At 48.2% G+C, this 17,082-nt stretch overlaps 1 protein-coding gene across 1 annotated transcript; it reads left to right on the top strand.

Moving 5' to 3' along the window:
• Positions 1–246: 246 nt before the first annotated feature.
• On the top strand, positions 247–9,970 carry NEFH (neurofilament heavy chain). Its single transcript, XM_066260197.1, has 4 exons — positions 247–1,196; positions 3,087–3,286; positions 5,267–5,391; positions 7,850–9,970. Exons 1-4 carry the CDS (start codon positions 314–316, stop codon positions 9,330–9,332), a joined length of 2,691 nt encoding a protein of 896 aa, XP_066116294.1. The 5' UTR covers positions 247–313; the 3' UTR covers positions 9,333–9,970.
• The last annotated feature ends 7,112 nt before the right edge of the window (positions 9,971–17,082 follow it).

The following is a 17,082-nucleotide window of genomic DNA, read 5'->3' as shown; positions in this document are numbered from 1 at the left end:
GGGTCCCCGCCGGTCCACTCTGAGAGTTCTCTACTCCCTGACCTGACCTAGAGGCGGAGGACTCTTCTGACGCCTCGTGGATTCCTCTTCACTCCTTGGTCCCCCCTGCCCCGCCCCTCTCACTGCGGCGAAGCTGGCCAGCCCCGGGGCAGCGGGGGAGGAGGCGGGCGGGGCCCTCCCCCCACCAACTGCCGAGGGGCTGGACTCGGCCCGCTGCTATATAAAGGCCGGGCGTCCCGGTACTGCCGCAGTGCCACCCGCCCCGTCCCGGCCCCAACATCCCGCTCCACCAGCGGCCGCACCTGCTCCAGCCATGATGAGCTTCAGCGGCGCCGACACGCTGCTGGGCGCCCCGTTCGCGTCGCTGCATGGAGGAGGTAGCCTGCACTACGCGCTGGCCCGAAAGGGCGGCGCGGGAGGAGCGCGCTCGGCCACCGGCTCGTCGAGCGGTTTCCACTCATGGTCCCGGACGTCTGTGAGCTCCGTGTCGGCCTCGCCGAGCCGCTTCCGCGGCGCGGCAGTGGCCTCGAGTACAGACTCGATAGACACGCTGAGCAACGGACCGGAGGGCTGCTTGGTGGCGGCGGTAGCAGCGCGCAACGAGAAGGAGCAGCTGCAGGTGCTGAACGACCGCTTCGCGGGCTACATTGACAAGGTGCGGCAGCTGGAGGCGCACAACCGCAGCCTGGAGGGCGAGGCGGCGGCGCTGCGGCAGCAGCAGGCGGGCCGCGCGGCTATGGGCGAGCTGTACGAGCGCGAGGTGCGCGAGATGCGCGGCGTCGTGCTGCGCCTGGGTGCGGCGCGCGGCCAGCTGCGCCTAGAGCAGGAGCACCTGCTCGAAGACATCGCGCACGTGCGCCAGCGTCTGGATGACGAGGCTCGGCAGCGCGAGGAGGCTGAGGCGGCGGCGCGCGCGTTAGCGCGCTTTGCGCAGGAGGCCGAGGCGGCGCGCCTCGATCTGCAGAAGAAGGTGCAAGCCCTTCAGGAGGAGTGCGGCTACCTGCGGCGCCACCACCAGGAAGAGGTGGACGAGCTGCTCGGTCAGATCCAGGGCTGCGGCGTCACGCAAGCGCAGGCACAGGCCGACGCGCGCGACGCCCTCAAGTGCGACGTGACGTCGGCTTTGCGTGAGATCCGCGCGCAACTCGAAGGCCACGCGGTGCAAAGCACGCTGCAGTCAGAGGAGTGGTTCCGAGGTTCGCAAGCTCGGGGCAGGGAGGGAGGTTGGGTCACCCCCTGCTGGTCCGGCAGCAAGGGGCGGGGTGGGGTGACTCCAGGTGACGCTGGTAAACTCTGCGTGGAGGTGGCTGGACTGGAGGGTATGATACTTAGCTTACCCATGTGCATAACCCTCAGTTAAATAACGGTTTTCCTCTGGGTCTCATGTGGGACTTTCCGCTCCACGGCTGTGACTTCACCTTTGGCTGCCCTCCTCCAAGGTCCTTATGTTTGTCCTTTAACTCTGGGGCCCCTCTGAACCCCCCCCCCCCACTATAGTTAGAAAACCCCACTCCTAGACCCCTTTCCATCATCGGGTTCCCTCTATAGCTCTGTAGGAATCCTGGCTTCTAGTCTCAGTTGCTGGGGTTTCTTTGCCCTTCAAATTAATCTGCCTTTCTTGCCCAGAGTGGCCCATCCCCCTTTCCTGCATACTGCTGAGAACTCTATTCTTCTGACCCCTATCAGGTTTCTCCCACTACTTACTGGAGAGGTGAGGCATTCTCACATCCTTTCTCCCCGGGGGAGACAATCGCTACAACCGATTGGTACCTGAGACTGAGGTGGCCGGTGAACCCTTTAATGTCCCAAGTCTGCCATCCTCCCCCAACTCCATGCTACTCTGCGTTAGCTAGATTGCAGCTGCAGCAGCTCTGTAGCTGTTACCAGCAGCTGCAGGTGACCTTGACCAACACTTGTACTCTCTGGTTTTCATTTATATTTAGGTTGAAAGATAAGGGTGGACCAGCTGGACTTCTTACTTTGGGAAGCTCCGTGATCCCTTTGACAAACTGTAAAACTTTGTGCGTTGTTCTTGGAAGAGGGTAGAGGGATTTCAGTGATTTCCAAATGGGTCTGTGGTCCACAGTGCGTAAGAATCCTAACCCATCGGCATGGTTTCTAAATCTTTGTCAGCACTAGTGGGGAAAGCCAGGAAGGCTAGGATTTGGATGCATGGCTTCCCCCCCGCCCCACTCCTCTGCTGTTGCAGTAGTGTCCCCTCCCTCATTGCTGCAGCAAGGCTCTTCACAGAGCGTAACCCTCTGTTCTCTTGGGCTTTGTCCTCCATACAGACAGACCATCCTAGGCTTTTGGCCCATCCAGCTGCTAGCTTCCCTTCTTCATACCACATTCCCAACTCAGGCCCCGGGTGTCACGATCTCAGCATTCAGGATGTTCATTTTCAAGAGATATAGACTGGTCTTTAGACCTCTTCTGCCCCAGGAAGGTCTGGGAACCAGCAGCCTTTTGCTTGCAGGGGCCAGATGTGTCTGCCATTGGCTCAGGGGCTCCAGTGCCAGAATGTGCAGCTGGGTGGAGGAAGGGACAGAGGAGCTGGCACGTAAACCCCAGGCTCTGCAGTGACCTTGGGCTCTGCACAACAGAAACCTGCAAGGAATGGGCTATGGCTACATGGTGGCTCACAGCACCCCCTTAAAAGTCAAAGGTTCATGAATTTGTTCACCCATAAGTTCTCAGTTAAACTCTGAGTCATAAGTTTAGAGTTAAGTTAGGTTTCACATCTGAACCCCCAGCATGGCCAGCCCTTGCTGGGGATCTGAGCCAGGCATTAGGACCGGTAATGGGGGCTTCCTCTCCCTTGTAGGGTTTTCAGATCCTGAGTTGGGGAGACAGTCTCACCTTTGGAGCCAGATGAACTCTAGATTTGAATCTCAGCTCTCCACTCACTAGCTGGGTGGCCTTGGGCAGTAATCATTTGCCTATCATACAAGATAGGCTGAATTAAGCATCCTAGATGGTACCCAGCACTCAGTAGGTCCTAAACTCATGTGTGTCACCTTTTGGATCTGGGAATTGGAACACATATCCAGATGTGTCTAACCCTGTGCCATCCCCTTCTCCCCCAGTGAGGCTGGACCGACTGTCAGAGGCAGCAAAAGTGAACACAGACGCCATGCGCTCAGCACAGGAGGAAATAACTGAGTACCGGCGCCAGCTGCAGGCCAGGAGCACAGAGCTGGAGGCTCTCAAAAGCACCAAGGACTCGCTGGAGAGGCAGCGCTCTGAGCTGGAAGATCGTCATCAGGCAGATATTGCATCCTACCAGGTGGGCGAGGTGGGCGGGGTGGGCAGAGAGCCAGACTGCCTCACCTGGTTGGCTGACCCTGGACAAATTGTCCTTTGAGCAGGGTTGTAGTGGTCAAGACCATGGGCCTTGGTGTCAAATATACCATTATACCTAGTATTTCTTTCTAGATGTGTGATCCTGGGAAATTTATTTGCCTCTCTGAATCTGAATTCTCTCAATGAAAAAAAAACACACAACACTTGCTTTGCAGCGTTGTGAAGGTTAAGGAGACGGCAAACTTTTTAAGAGCTGAGTTAGAATATTCTTAGCAGGGTTTGGTCACAAAAAAGATATTTGGTGAACAATAACCGGTGCCTGTGAGTGTGGGTAAGCTGTGTAAGGCCTTGGCCAATTCCCCAATAAAGACAATTGGCAAAAGAAAAAATACTTAAAAAAAAAAGATTTTATTTATTGATTTTACAGAGAGAGGAGAGGGTCAGGAAGCAGTGAAAAGTATCAACCCATAGTTGCTTCATATAAGTTGCTCATCACTTGCTTGGTTGTCATATGGGCCTTGACCTGGCGATCCTAGGGTTTCAAACCAGCAACCTCAGTGTTCCAGGTTGACGCTGTATCCACTGCACCACCATAGGCCATGCATAAAACAACACTTTTAAAGAATTTACTATGCAAATAATATGTGGTGGTGATGGAAAAATTAGAAAACCAAGAAAGCAAAAACGAGACAATAAAAATCAGCTACAGTGGTTTAATTTAAGCAGTGATTAAATGGGCCTGGGAACAGGGGAGGAGCTCCAACTCATATTTAATTTCTGTGCTTCTGTGTATTGTCTCAGTTGTCAGCAACAGATGCTTCTTGAGCCCTTACTATGTGGCAGGCACTTTGAAGAATTGGGGGACAATAGGGAGTCGGAGCAGACAAGTCTCTGTTCCCACTGAGAATTTTCTAAGCTTTAGAGATCTATAGCCCTGGTCAGGTAGTTCAGTTGATTAGAGCATAGTCCTGACATGTCAAGATTGCAGGGTCAATCCCTGATCAGGGCACATACACGACTCAACCAATGAATGCATAAATAAGAGGAACAATGAATTGATGTTTCTCTCTTTGCCTTCCTCTCTCTCTAAAATCAATCAATAAAACAATTTTTTTTTCAGAGACAGAGAGAGAGTCAGAGAGAGGGATAGACAGGGACAGACAGACAGGAATGGAGAGATGAGAAGCATCAATCATTAGTTTTTCGTTGCGCATTGCAACACCTTAATTGTTCATTGATGTGCCTTCTCATACATGCCTTGACCGTGGGCCTTCAGCAGACTGAGTAACCCCTTGCTCGAGCCAGCGACCTTGGGCTCAAGCTGGTGAGCTTTTTGCTCAAACCAGATGAGCCCTCTCTCAAGCTGGCGACCTCGGGGTCTCAAACCTGGGTCTTCTGCATCCCAGTCCGACGCTCTATCCACTGAACCACTGTCCGGTCAGGCAATAAAACAATTTTAATGGATACTTTTTTATTGCTTTTTAGAGAGAGAAGAAAGGAAGAGAGACACACAGAGAGAAACATTTACTTGTTTCATTTATTCATGTTGTCATTGGTTGATTCTTCTATGTGCCCTGACTTGGGATTGAACCTCGGCATATCAGAATGACGCTCTAATCAACTGACCTACCTACCTGGCCAGGGCCAATAAATTTTAAAAAAATTAAAAAGAGAGAACTGTAAAATTCAACCATCGTCCTGCTAATCAGTGATAACCATTGTTGGGGTTTGGTGTGTTTCATTCCAGACCATTCCCCAAGTTGAAGTTATATACACAGCTGAATTTTTGCCCCACAGTTTCCATGTCCATGAATGAGGCCCCCAGAGCTTTGACAGGGTGGGTGTTGGCTCCCGCTGCTGGCTGGACAGGACTGCTTTGGGTTGCACAGCCCACCCCAGCTTCTCTGGTGCTGAGGGCCGGGTTTGGTTGGTGCCTGATGTGTACGTGACCTCTCCTCTTCAGGAAGCTATCCAGCAGCTGGATGCTGAGCTGAGGAACACCAAGTGGGAGATGGCAGCACAGCTCCGAGAGTATCAGGACCTGCTCAATGTCAAGATGGCTCTGGATATTGAGATTGCTGCTTACAGGTGAAGTGGGCCAGGGGGCTTTTGGGGTGGTGGGGAGCCCTTGTATTCTTAGGAGGAGCTAAGCCTTGGGTTTTGAGCCCCCAGTGAGGCAACCTGCCTGTCTTAGAGATAAAGGTAAACTTTTTGTATTGTGGTAAAATATATGTAAGATAGAATTTGCCACTTAACCATTTTTAAATATATAGTTCCATGGCATTAAGTACGTGTACATTGTTGTGCAACTATTGCCACCATCCATCTCCAGAACATTTTTCATCATCTCAAACTAAAACTTGTGTTCATTAAACATAACTCATCATTCTCTTTTCCTTCATTCTCCCAGCCCTGGCAACCACCACCCTACTTTCTGAGAGACAAAACTCTTGAGAGTAACTTATTTTCATTCTGACAGTTGCTCAGAGGGTTAAAGTGCCTCACCTTCTCCCCAGATTCAGCCGGCTGGAGGCCTGCTTTGGAGAGAAAAGAGATACTTGAGTTGTCAGGAGCCTTTATAATTTTCTCTCTCTTAGAGTTTCTTAGCTTCTCGAGCATTTGTTTTCTGGGGAAATAAAATGGGAGTGATAATAATAGAACCTACATGGGGAGCATTTGAAATCTTGTTCCCCAGCATGTCATCAGTTTGGCTTAAAATATTATTTTTTAAATTATTGACTGATTTTTAGAGAGAGAGAGAGGGAAGCATTCATTTTGTTGTTCCACTTAGTTGTGCATTCATCAATTGCTTTCCATATGTGCCCTGACCAGGGATTGAACCCACAACCTTAGCATTTCTGGACAACTCTCTAACCAACTGAGATAGCCAGTCAGGGTGGCTCAGATAAACTCTTATAAAAATTCTCAAACCGCCTGACCAGGCAGTGGTGCAGTGGATAGAGCGTCGGACTGGGATACGGAGGACCGGGGTTTGAGACCCTGAGGCTGCCAGCTTGAGCATGGGCTCATCTGGTTTGAGCAAAACTCACTGGCTTGGACCCAAGGTCGCTGGCTCAAGCAAGGGGTTACTCGGTCTGCTGTAGCCCCACGATCAAGGCACATATGAGAAAGCAATCAATGAACAACTAAGGTGTCGCAACGAAAAAACTGATGATTGATGTTTCTCATCTCTCTCCGTTCCTATCTGTCTATCCCTCTCTCTGACTCTCTCTCTGTCTCTGTTAAAAAAAAAAAATCTCAAACCAACGCCTGCCCTGTGGTGGTGCAGTGGTTAAAGCACTGACCTGGAATGCTGAGGTTGCCAGTTTGAAACCCCAGGCTTGCCTGGTCAAGGCACATATGAAAAGCACCTGCTGAAGGTTGATGTCTCTTGCTGCTCCTCCCTTTTCTTTCTCTCTAAAATCAAGAAATAAAATCTTTTTAAAAATTCTCAAAACAACAACAACAAACTCATGGGGTTGTTGGGAGGAGCTAATTCTATTCATGAGCTAATCTAGGTAATGCAGGTACCACTGGGCTGCCACCGAGGAATTTCTTCAGTAAATGGTAGCCATGAGAAAGCCACGAAACCTCCCAACTTAGCAGTTTCCTGCTGAGGAGCAGACCTGACCCTGAGGACCTGTCCCAGATGCTGTGTGCTGACCCTTCACTTCTCACTTCTTGACTCTACACTGTAGTCCTACTACTCAAAGCCTGGCTCATGAACCAGCACAATCAGCATCATCCACAGAGCTTTTCAGAAAGATACACTCTCAGCCTCACTGCCCCACAGACCTACTGAATCCGAATCTGCATTTTAATGAAATTCCTGGGTGATTTGTACAATACATCATTAAACTTGTAAAAGCACTGGTCTGCAGGGGTAACCCCACACTTTCTCAGAGACAGGCATTCCCAGGTCTTTTTATTCATCAGCTCACTGAAACAACCCTATGAGGTAGGTACTCTTCCGACCCCCTTTTTACCAATGAGGAAACTGAGGCTTAAAGAGTTGGAGTGGCTTGGCCAAAGTTATTTATCTAATGAGTAGCAAAGAGTAGAAACTGCTGCCATAACCTTAATCCTAAAGTCCCAAGGATGAGAATATATGGTGACAGGGAGACCCTTTGAAATTCAAATAGGAACATTCTTAGACCTCTTAAACCCAAATTTATCAGTGTGAGATTGTTTGTTCAGGCTCCCAGCTTTCTCCTGAGTAACAATAAACTGTAAATTTTGTTAATGTAGGCATTCTCTATTGAAGGGCAATTTTTCAAGGAAAAAAATTGTTTTATCTCATAAGTTACAGCTTTAGCTTCACTAAACAAGACACTGAACAGTGTCATTGGAGTGCAGATTCTGGGGGGTTCCTGGGATGATTTGCTAAGTGACTCTATTTTCAAAGTGCCCACCATTCATTCATATTCCTTCCTTGGCCGAAGTCCCTATTGTTGGACACTGTGGAACTTCAGAGGAAACAGGAAGACCTCAGAGTCATCAATCTACTCTAAGTTAATAATAACGTGTTCCATTATCCATTCTGCAGAAAACTCCTGGAGGGTGAAGAGTGTCGGATTGGCTTTGGCCCAAGTCCCTTCTTTCCAGAAGGATTCCCCAAAATCCCTTCTACGTCCACTCACATAAAGGTCAAAAGTGAAGAGAAGATCAAGGTGGTAGAAAAGTCAGAGAAGGAAACTGTGATTGTGGAAGAACAGACAGAGGAGATACAAGTGACTGAAGAAGTGACTGAAGAGGAGGAGAAAGAGGCTAAAGAGGAGGAGGAGGAGGAGGGCAAGGAGGAGGAAGGAGGAGAAGAGGAAGAAGCAGAAGAGGGAGAAGCAGCAGCAAAGACTCCCCCAGCGGAAGAGGCCGCATCCCCAGAGAAGGAGGCCACTTCTCCCGAGAAGGAAGAGACCAAGTCACCAGCCAAGGCCAAGTCCCCAGTGAAAGAAGAAGCAAAATCGCCAGCTGAGGTGAAGTCTCCTGAGAAGGCCAAGTCCCCAGTCAAGGAAGAGGCTAAGTCCCCAGTGAAAGAGGAAGCCAAGTCTCCAAAGGAGGTCAAATCCCCAGACAAGGCCAAGTCCCCAGTGAAGGAAGAAGCAAAATCACCAGCTGAGACCAAGTCCCCAGTGAAGGTAGAAGCAAAATCACCAGCTGAGGCCAAGTCCCCTGAGAAGGCCAAGTCCCCAGTGAAAGAAGAAACTGAGTCCCCTGAGAAGGCCAAGACTCTTGATGTGAAGTCCCCAGAAGCCAAGACCCCAGTGAAAGAGGAAGTTAGGTCCCCTGCAGATATCAAGTCACCTGAAAAGCCCAAAAGCCCTGGCAAGGAGGAGGTTGAGTCCCCAGAGAAGGTCAAATCTCCTGTGAAGGAGAAGACCAAGTCTCCTGAGAAGGAGGTCTCAAAGAAGGAAGAGGCAAAGTCCCCCATGAAGGAAGAAGAGAAGCCCCAGGAGGTGAAAGTCAAAGAGCCCCCAAAGAAGGCGGAGGAAGAGAAAGCTCCAGCCACACCAAAAACTGAGGAGAAAGACAGCAAGAAAGACGAAGCTCCCAAGAAGGAGGCTCCAAAAGCCGAGGTCCAGGAGAAGAAGGAACCTGCTGTGGAGAAGCCCAAGGAATCCAAAGGTGAAGCCAAGAAAGAAGAGGCTGAAGATAAGAAAAAAGCAGTGACTCCAGAGAAGGAGACTCCTGCCAAGGAGAAGGAAGAGGCCAAACCCAAGAAGGAACCAGAGGACACCAAGGCCAAAGAACCCAGCAAGGCAGCGGACAAGGAGCCGGAAAAGCCAAAGAAGGAAGAGATGCCAGCCGCACCCGAGAAAAAAGATGCCAAGGAAGAGAAGGCCACAGAGGCCAAGAAGCCTGAGGAGAAACCCAAACCAGAGGCCCAAGCCAAGGAAGAGCCCAGCAAGGATGCCCCCACACCCAGCAAAGCCAAGACGGAAAAGGCTGAGAAGTCCTCTAGTACAGACCAGAAAGACAGCAGGCCTCCAGAGAAGGCCACAGAAGACAAGGCCACCAAGGGGGAGAAGTAAGGTAGGGAGAAAGGGACATCCAAAGCAGCCAAAGAAACTCAGGAGGGTCTGGGAGTTCAAGGGTCGGCATAACAAATGTTCATTTTTTTATCCCCTTTTCTTTATATAAGAAGAAACTCTGCTTAGATATGGGGTTCTCCTTCACCAACAGGGATATTTCTGTTAGCAATATGTTAGCAAGGAAGGGCACTCCCCACCCTGCCTCCAATGCCCCCAACCTTCCCCAGGCGATGGACCATTATGTTATGATAGCTTATGTAGCAGAACGTGATGTATGCCGAATGCCACACATAAACACTTGACTATAAAAACTGCCCCCCTCCTTTCCAAATAAGTGCATTTATTTCCTGTATGTGCAACTGACAGATGACCGCAATAATGAATGAGCAGTTAGAAACACATTATGCTTGAGATGTCTTAACCTATTCCTGAATGCCTTCTGTTTTCCAAAGGAGTAGTCTGGCCCTTGCCCAGAGCTCTATCCTGGAAGAGCTGGAGTGGGCGGGGCTGGGCACTGGCCACTGAATCATGCCAGGGCTCACTTTTCCACTGGAGTCCACTTTCAATTGCTTCTGTGCAATAAAACCAAGTGCTTATGAAATGAAAATGCTGCTGCTGTTATTTATTCTTGTCCCCTGGCAGGCTGGGGGACAGCCAGGAGAGCTCTAGGTGTCACAAGACTACACAGGACTGAGTAGTCATCAGGGGTCTCTTGAAATTCTGGAACCAGTTATATGGCCTCTCTTGTATTATTTCCTGAACACAAACTATGTGCCAGGCAATGTGCCAGATGCTTTATTTTTATGATCTTGTAGACTAGTGTTTTTTGTACCGCCAGTCTGTGGACCAGTGCTGGTCGGCCAGAAATTTCATGCCAATCCATGAAAGAATTAATGGTTAGACAGGAGGCCTGGTGCATGGTTCCTCAGTGTGGTTTATGGATCACCTACATCAGCATTATCTAGGAGCCTTAAGATAAGGTTTGATTCTACCCTAGACCATTGAATCAGGATCTGAGAGGCAAGCCTGGGAAAGGCCAACTCCCACTTGATTCTAATATACTCTGAATTTTGGAAAGAGGTGAGGTTCTAAAGACATTTAACAGTCTATTTGTAGAGTCTGCATATGTCCTCTTTCATAAGGAGGAATGAGCCTTTGAATGAGGGGCCATATGTAGTTGACTCACCTGAAGTGAAGACTGCAGTCATCACTACTGGGAACCCCTTGTCAATAGTCACTTACCTGAACTCCAACATGCTTCTCCAGACATGATTTTGAAAGTTGTGTTCTTGTGGCTTTATGTGGGGTCTTTATTGTTAAGCTTTTGTGTGGTTTCCAGCTTTAGGACTGTTATTAACCCTTGTTCTGTTAACACCTCTCCTGGGAATTGCTTCTTTCCCAACCCTAACCAGATAGTTCTCAGAGCCACCATGTTCTCTAATTACCCAGTACCACTGGTCACTGGTAATTGTCCAAGGATGGCTACCTGACCCCAGATGAGTCAATGAAAGTCCTTTCCTGGGTTTTTTAATTTGGAACCAGTGAGAGTGGTTGGCAGTCTTCTGGATGTGGAAAAGCTGTCCGTGAGAGTGTAAGATAAATAAACAGACAAGGTACTTTGTCAGTCATATAGATTTCTGGTCCCTGATTCTGGTGTTCCTTTCCATGGCTTGTTGGCCATTCTTTGAGACAATAAAGTCCTCTCTGCCAAAGCTCATTTGGGGCACAGCTCTGTCATTTGCAACCAGAAGAGTTCTGAATAGTATAGTGACTGAAGGGAATGGTTACTATGTTAGAAGGCAAGAGGTGATGTCCAGAGAATGAGCCAAGTGCCTCCTAGAAAGTTCTGCCCAAGGTGAACTCAGCCCAAGGTCCACTTCTCATCTTCAGCAACCATTTTCGTTTATCCCAAGTTTGAATTTTTAAAAGAAGAGTGCCAAGACAGTTCAGGTAGTCACACTTAAACAAGGGGGTCCATACATGTCATTTTAGAAATGGGTTTGATTGGCTATTCAAGTTATTAAACACATCCAAGAACTCCGAAAACCTAAACATTAATTTTCTGAGCAGCTCCGTCCTAGAGAAATCAGACAGATGCCCCTATCTAGGAAATCTCCATATATCTTGTCTGAAAAAGTCATGGTTGAGTTCCCTAAATTGCATATAGCAATAACAATTATCATTTATAACTATGTTTTTACACAAATTCTTTCCAATCCACATTGGAATTTTTCAAGGTAGATATTCTGTTGCCTTTTTTAATGGTGAGAAAATAGATGAGGTGAGTTGCTCAGAGTCACACAGCTAGTAATTGAAAGAACCAGGATTTAAACCTAGAACTTAACTCCAGAGTCCATGAATTTTCTGTAGTACCATGCCACAGAATCCAGAGAACACTACTTTGGTGGTTCAGTGGTTTAATTTTGGTTATCAAAGGACTGCTACATTGGGTCACAATTACCTCAATTTGCCTAGGATGGAATTGTTTCCAGAATGTTGGGCTTTCAGTGCTAAAACTAGGAAAGTTCTGGGCAAATGAGGATGAATTACTTTGGGAAGTCAGTTTAGCACACTTTATGATATTTCAGATGAAAAACTGATAACTTTTCCCTTGTGATTAGGATCAAGATAAAGATGCTTACTTTTCACCACTGCTATTGGACATAGTACTGGCAGTTCTAGCCAGAGCAATTAGGCAAGAAAAAGTCACAAAATACCCAGAAGAAATCAGCCCTGCTGAAACCTGGAGGGGACAGACAAGAACCTCTCCCCTTTGCTTAGCAGTGCTAGGTACCAGGTATAGTGCCAAGATATTTAATCCCCACAACCACCCTTTTTTTTCTTTCTTTCTAGTGAGACAGAGATGGAGAGAGACAGAGAGAGGGACAGACAGGGAGAGAGATGAGAAGCACAATTCTTCATTGTGGCACCTTAGTTGTTCATTGATTGCTTTCTCATACGTGCCTTGAGACAGTGACCCCTTGCTCAAGCCAGTGACCATAGGGTCATGTCTATGACCCCACGCTCAAGCCAGTGACCCTGCGCTCAAGTTGGTGAGCCCATGCTCAAGCTAGATAAGCCCACATTCAAGCTGGCAACCTCGGGGTTTCAAACCTGGGTCCTCTGTGTCCCAGACTGGGTCCTCTGTGTCAATTCACTGAGCCACTGCCTGGTCAGGGCCCACAACCACCCTTTGAGGAAAGTTTAATTGTTATCCTAGTGCAGATGAGGACCCCTGAGTTTTAGGGTGAGTTACACAATCTGCCCAGGATCACACAACTGCTCAGGGGTAAAATAATCAGATGGGTCAGTCTGACACTAAGCTGTAACTCTTGCCCACCATAGTATTCCTGGTGTACATGTGTTGCTGAAATGAATAAATGGCCCAACAAGAATGCCAGCCTGAAGCTATGTTGAGCCTGAAGCTACTCTTGTGAAAAGGGAAGCCTGGAAGGCAGACAGAGCTCTAGGCTTGAACGTGGGTGGGTGGCTTGAGAACCACCTGAGCATGGACAAGTCATTGAATCTGAGCCTCAGTTTCTCATAGGTTAAAATAAAGAGAACATATACCTTTGGTGGCCTGTTGTAAGTAAATAGGAGAGTGTATGTAAAATGTTGCTTAGCACAGAGCCTGACCCGAAATAGAGGCTTAACACCTGTCCTCATCAGAGAGGCTGCTGGGCACCATGGAAAGGACAGAGCTGGGGCCACACTGACAGGAAGTTCCTCTGGAAGTTTGGCAGCTCTGCTCCTTCCTATGAATAGGGTTTTAACTTTAGTTTCCCAAAAGTGATCAACAGGATCCCCCATAAAATAAAAAGGGTGTTTTGGATTTCATTGTAAAGTATGAAAAGGCAAGCCAGGGGAAAAAAGAAGAAAGTAGAAGACAAGAAATCAAGAATATAGCCTGATCAGTGGTGGTACAATGGATAGAGCATCGACCTGGGACCCTGAGGTTCCAGATTTAAAACCCAGAAGGTTGCCAGCTATAGCACAGGCTCATCTGGCTTGAGCGCAGGCTTGCCAGCTTGAGTGTGGGGTCATAGGCTTGAGCGTGGGATCATAGACATGATCCCATTGTCACTGGTTTAAGTCCAAAGGTTGGTGACTTGAGCCCAAGGTTGCTGGCTTGAGCAAGGGATCACTGGCTCAGTTGGAGTCCCCTGGTCAAGGCACATATGAGAAGCAATGAACAATTAAGTGATACAACTATGAGTTGATGCTTATCTACTTTCCTGTCTCTTGCTTAAAATAAAAAAGAGAAAGAAGGGAAGGGAAAGGAAAGGAGAAAGGAAAGGAGGAAGGGAGGGAATCAAGAATAGGGATGGCAGCTTTAAAAAGGCAAGGAAACTGAGCTGAGTCCCTCCCAGGAACAGAACGACAGAAAGGGACTGTAGTCTGGGATGTGTCCGAGGGAAGGCAAGGCCAATTCAGGCCGAGGAAGAAGCAAGCCAGGCCCCTTCCCCTAGTTTGCCCAACCAAGGCACAAATGGCTCAGTTACGTAGCTCAAAGGGGCTGGACTGTCCTGGGCTTCTCACTAGTTTTTGTTTTAAATTTTTTTAAATTTTATTCATTTTAGAAAGGAGAAAAAGTGAGAAATAGAGAGAGAGAGAGAGAGAGAGAGAGAGAGAGAGAGAAGGAGCAGGAAGCACCAAATCCCATATGTGCCTTGAGTGGACAAGTGCAGGGTTTCAAACCAGTAACCTCAGCGTTCCAGGTCAACACTTTATCCACTGTGCCACCACAGTTCAGGTGCTTCTCACTAGTTTTAAGACCCCTTCCTTGAGGCCAAAGGAGTCTTTTGTTCAGCCTTCTGTTTGAAGAAAAACCGACTCTGACATCCCTGCCTAGGAAACAGGGCCTCCCCCAAGCCCTCACAAGCTGTTTGCAACCTTGTCCTGGCTACGGCTACGGGAGACAAGCTTTTGTGCTGAGTCAGTTTGGCTGTCTTCCAGCCAAGAACGGTGTGGAGACTGCAATGCAGGGGCCATTAAAGGAACTATTTTTAGGCCCCATTTCAATCTTATTCAGCACAGGCAGTGAGACACAGGCCTGAAGGTGGCCAGACCAAGGGGATGCTGGCAGGGAGAGTCCCAGACAAGTAGGTCAGAAAAAAGACAAGGAGATCTCATTCTACAGAGAGGAAGAAGTGCCCAGGGGCTCATGCTGCTGCTCAAGGTGCAGAAGGCAGAAGAGGGGGAGCTGCTCACAGAGAATTCCCCATAATGAGAGGTCACTAATAAAAATGAGGGAAGTACAGCAACTTCCAAAAAGAGACTAGGGCATTGTGCATCTGTGGAGTTCATTAAAAATATACTTCCTGGCCCTGGCCGGTTGGCTCGGCGGTGGAGCGTCGGCCTGGCGTGTGGGGGACCCGGGTTCGATTCCCGGCCAGGGCACGTGGGAGAGGCGCCCATTTGCTTCTCCACTCCCCACCCCCTCCTTCCTCTCTGTCTCTCTCTTCCCCTCCCGCAGCCGAGGCTCCATTGGAGCAGGGATGGCCCGGGCGCTGGGGATGGCTCCTTGGCCTCTGCCCCAGGTGCTGGAGTGGCTCTGGTCGCGGCAGAGCGACGCCCCAGAGGGGCAGAGCGTCGCCCCCTGGTGGGCAGAGCGTCACCCCTGGTGGGCGTGCCAGGTGGATCCCGGTCGGGCGCATGCGGGAGTCTGTCTGGCTGTCTCTCCCCGTTTCCAGCTTCGGAAAAATACAAAAAAACCCACAAAAAAACAAACAAACAAACAAACAAAAAAAACACTTCCTCAAGCCCATCCTGGGTCAGCTGAGACCGAACATTAGAGTGGGGTGTGGGAATCTGCATTTCTAGTTGGCTCCCAGGATGGGTGACTCATACATATTGAAGTTCAAGGACCTCCATGCTGGAGAGTATCTACCTCTGGAATTCAAAGGAATGATGTAGGATGATGGGAAGGAGAGGCACAGGTAGTGGCAGTTATTTGAGAGCCACTGGAGGTGCCTGTCCTCTCTCCTCACTGGGCTCAGGCATCCATCTGTAAAATGAAGGGCCCTGGCATGGACAGGAGTGTCCTAGTTCTTCCTCAGAAAATCCTTATCACTGGGTGCTGAAATGGGAGGATGATAGTTTTTATACCAGAGGTCAACGTTATCCAAGGGTAATCCTGTAAAAGTCCACTTAGAGTGAATGCACGTACATTGGGACAAACTTCAAAGTATGTTGTGGGAGAAAAAACCACTTGATTGGCACTATTGCATAAATAAAATTTATATATATTCAAAGTTGCTAAAGAGTGAATCTTAAAATTTCTTACTGCCTGACCTGTGGTGGCGCCACAGATAAAGTGTTGACCTGGAATGCTGAGGTTGCTGATTCAAGACCCTGGGCTTGAATGAGAAGCTAGTTGATGCTTCTGTTCCTCCTTCATCCTTTCTCTCTCTCCTCTCTCTAAAATCAATAAATCAAATCCTTAAAAAATTGTTTAAAAAGTTTTTACCACAAAAAATGTACCTAAGTGAGGTGATAATGTGTTAACTAACCTTATTGTGCAATATATATCAAATAGTTATGTTGCACATCTTAAACTTATACAATGTTGTCAATTATCTCTCAATAAAATCTAAAAAAGCCTGACTAGGAGGTCGCACAGTGGACAGAGTGTTGGACTGGGATGTGGAGGACCCAGGTTTGAGACCTCGAGGTCACCAGCTTGAGCGCGGGCTCATCTGGTTTGAGCAAAGCTCACCAGCTTGGACCCAAGGTCGCTGGCTCGAGCAAGGGGTTACTCCGTCTGCTGAGGGCCCCCAGTCAAGGCACATATGAGAAAGCAATCAATGAACAACTAAAGGTGTCGCAACGAAAAACTAATGATTGATGCTTCTCATCTCTTTCCGTTCCTGTCTGTCCCTAACTATCCCTCTCTCTGACTCTGTCTCTGAAAAAAATAAAATAAAATAAAAACAAAGTCTAAAAGAATTTAATTCATCTTGTAGCTAGCAAACTTTAGATTATACTTGCAACTATGTAATAATTCTGAAATATTTTTACATCTTAGTACCTTACTTCTTAAAATAAATAAAGAATGAGGAGAATACTGATTTGGGGAAGTATAATTTTTCTCACAAAACTGTCCAAGAAAACTCGATGCTATCCTTTGCTTTGTTCAGCTTTTGCAGGATTACAAGAGGCAGTTTTGCAAACATTTTTGAGGGTTTTACCTATTTCACCAGGATTTCTCTTCATCACTTGAGAGTCAAACCATTATTTTTGGAGGCACTTAGCCGGTAGTCACCATGAAGATTCTCAGCTGTCATTTGGTCTCACTCTGCCAGAGCCTCTGCATGTGATTCTCCAAATTCACTCATCAACTTCTTGCGAGTTACAATTATTCTTTGTGATGCACTTGTCTCAATTGCACTGTCAGATGCTCATGTTCACGACATGCGACGATCAGAGACACTGACAGGTCCAGTGGTAAGAGTGAGGGGAAGGGAAATAATAGCTTTTGTGCTGTGCTGGCTTTGATTTCTCCTGCCACCTCCTACTAGCAGCGACCAAGAAAATGAGGACTTTCCAAAGCAAAAACAAGAAAGGCTGAATGTGGACAAGTAGGCAGCACCTCTCTGCAAGTAAAACCAGAATCTTTGGCATTCTGCTTTTCTGCCACCTAGAAAAAGCCTGTCCACAAATGTTCTTTCACATTGTGCTATGGTTCCTGCTGGCCTTACAGATTGCAAAGCCACCCCCCTCCTCCCAAAAGAGCCACAAGACAAAGGCC

The sequence above is a fragment of the Saccopteryx bilineata genome, chromosome 2 (genome assembly GCF_036850765.1).
Source record: "Saccopteryx bilineata isolate mSacBil1 chromosome 2, mSacBil1_pri_phased_curated, whole genome shotgun sequence".
Lineage (NCBI taxonomy): Eukaryota > Metazoa > Chordata > Mammalia > Chiroptera > Emballonuridae > Saccopteryx > Saccopteryx bilineata.
The sequence above is the reverse complement of the archived record's forward strand: the minus strand, read 5'-3'. Positions and strand labels throughout refer to the sequence as shown.

What these genes read in the sequence shown, in the direction of transcription:
- NEFH (XM_066260197.1), top strand. Translation starts at nt 314, where the DNA reads ATGATGAGCTTCAGCGGCGCCGACACGCTGCTGGGCGCCCCGTTCGCG. An exon ending in GTCAGAGGAGTGGTTCCGAG is followed by an intron (nt 1,197 to 3,086) that starts GTTCGCAAGCTC and finishes CTTCTCCCCCAG; the next exon opens with TGAGGCTGGACCGACTGTCA. An exon ending in ATTGAGATTGCTGCTTACAG is followed by an intron (nt 5,392 to 7,849) that starts GTGAAGTGGGCC and finishes TCCATTCTGCAG; the next exon opens with AAAACTCCTGGAGGGTGAAG.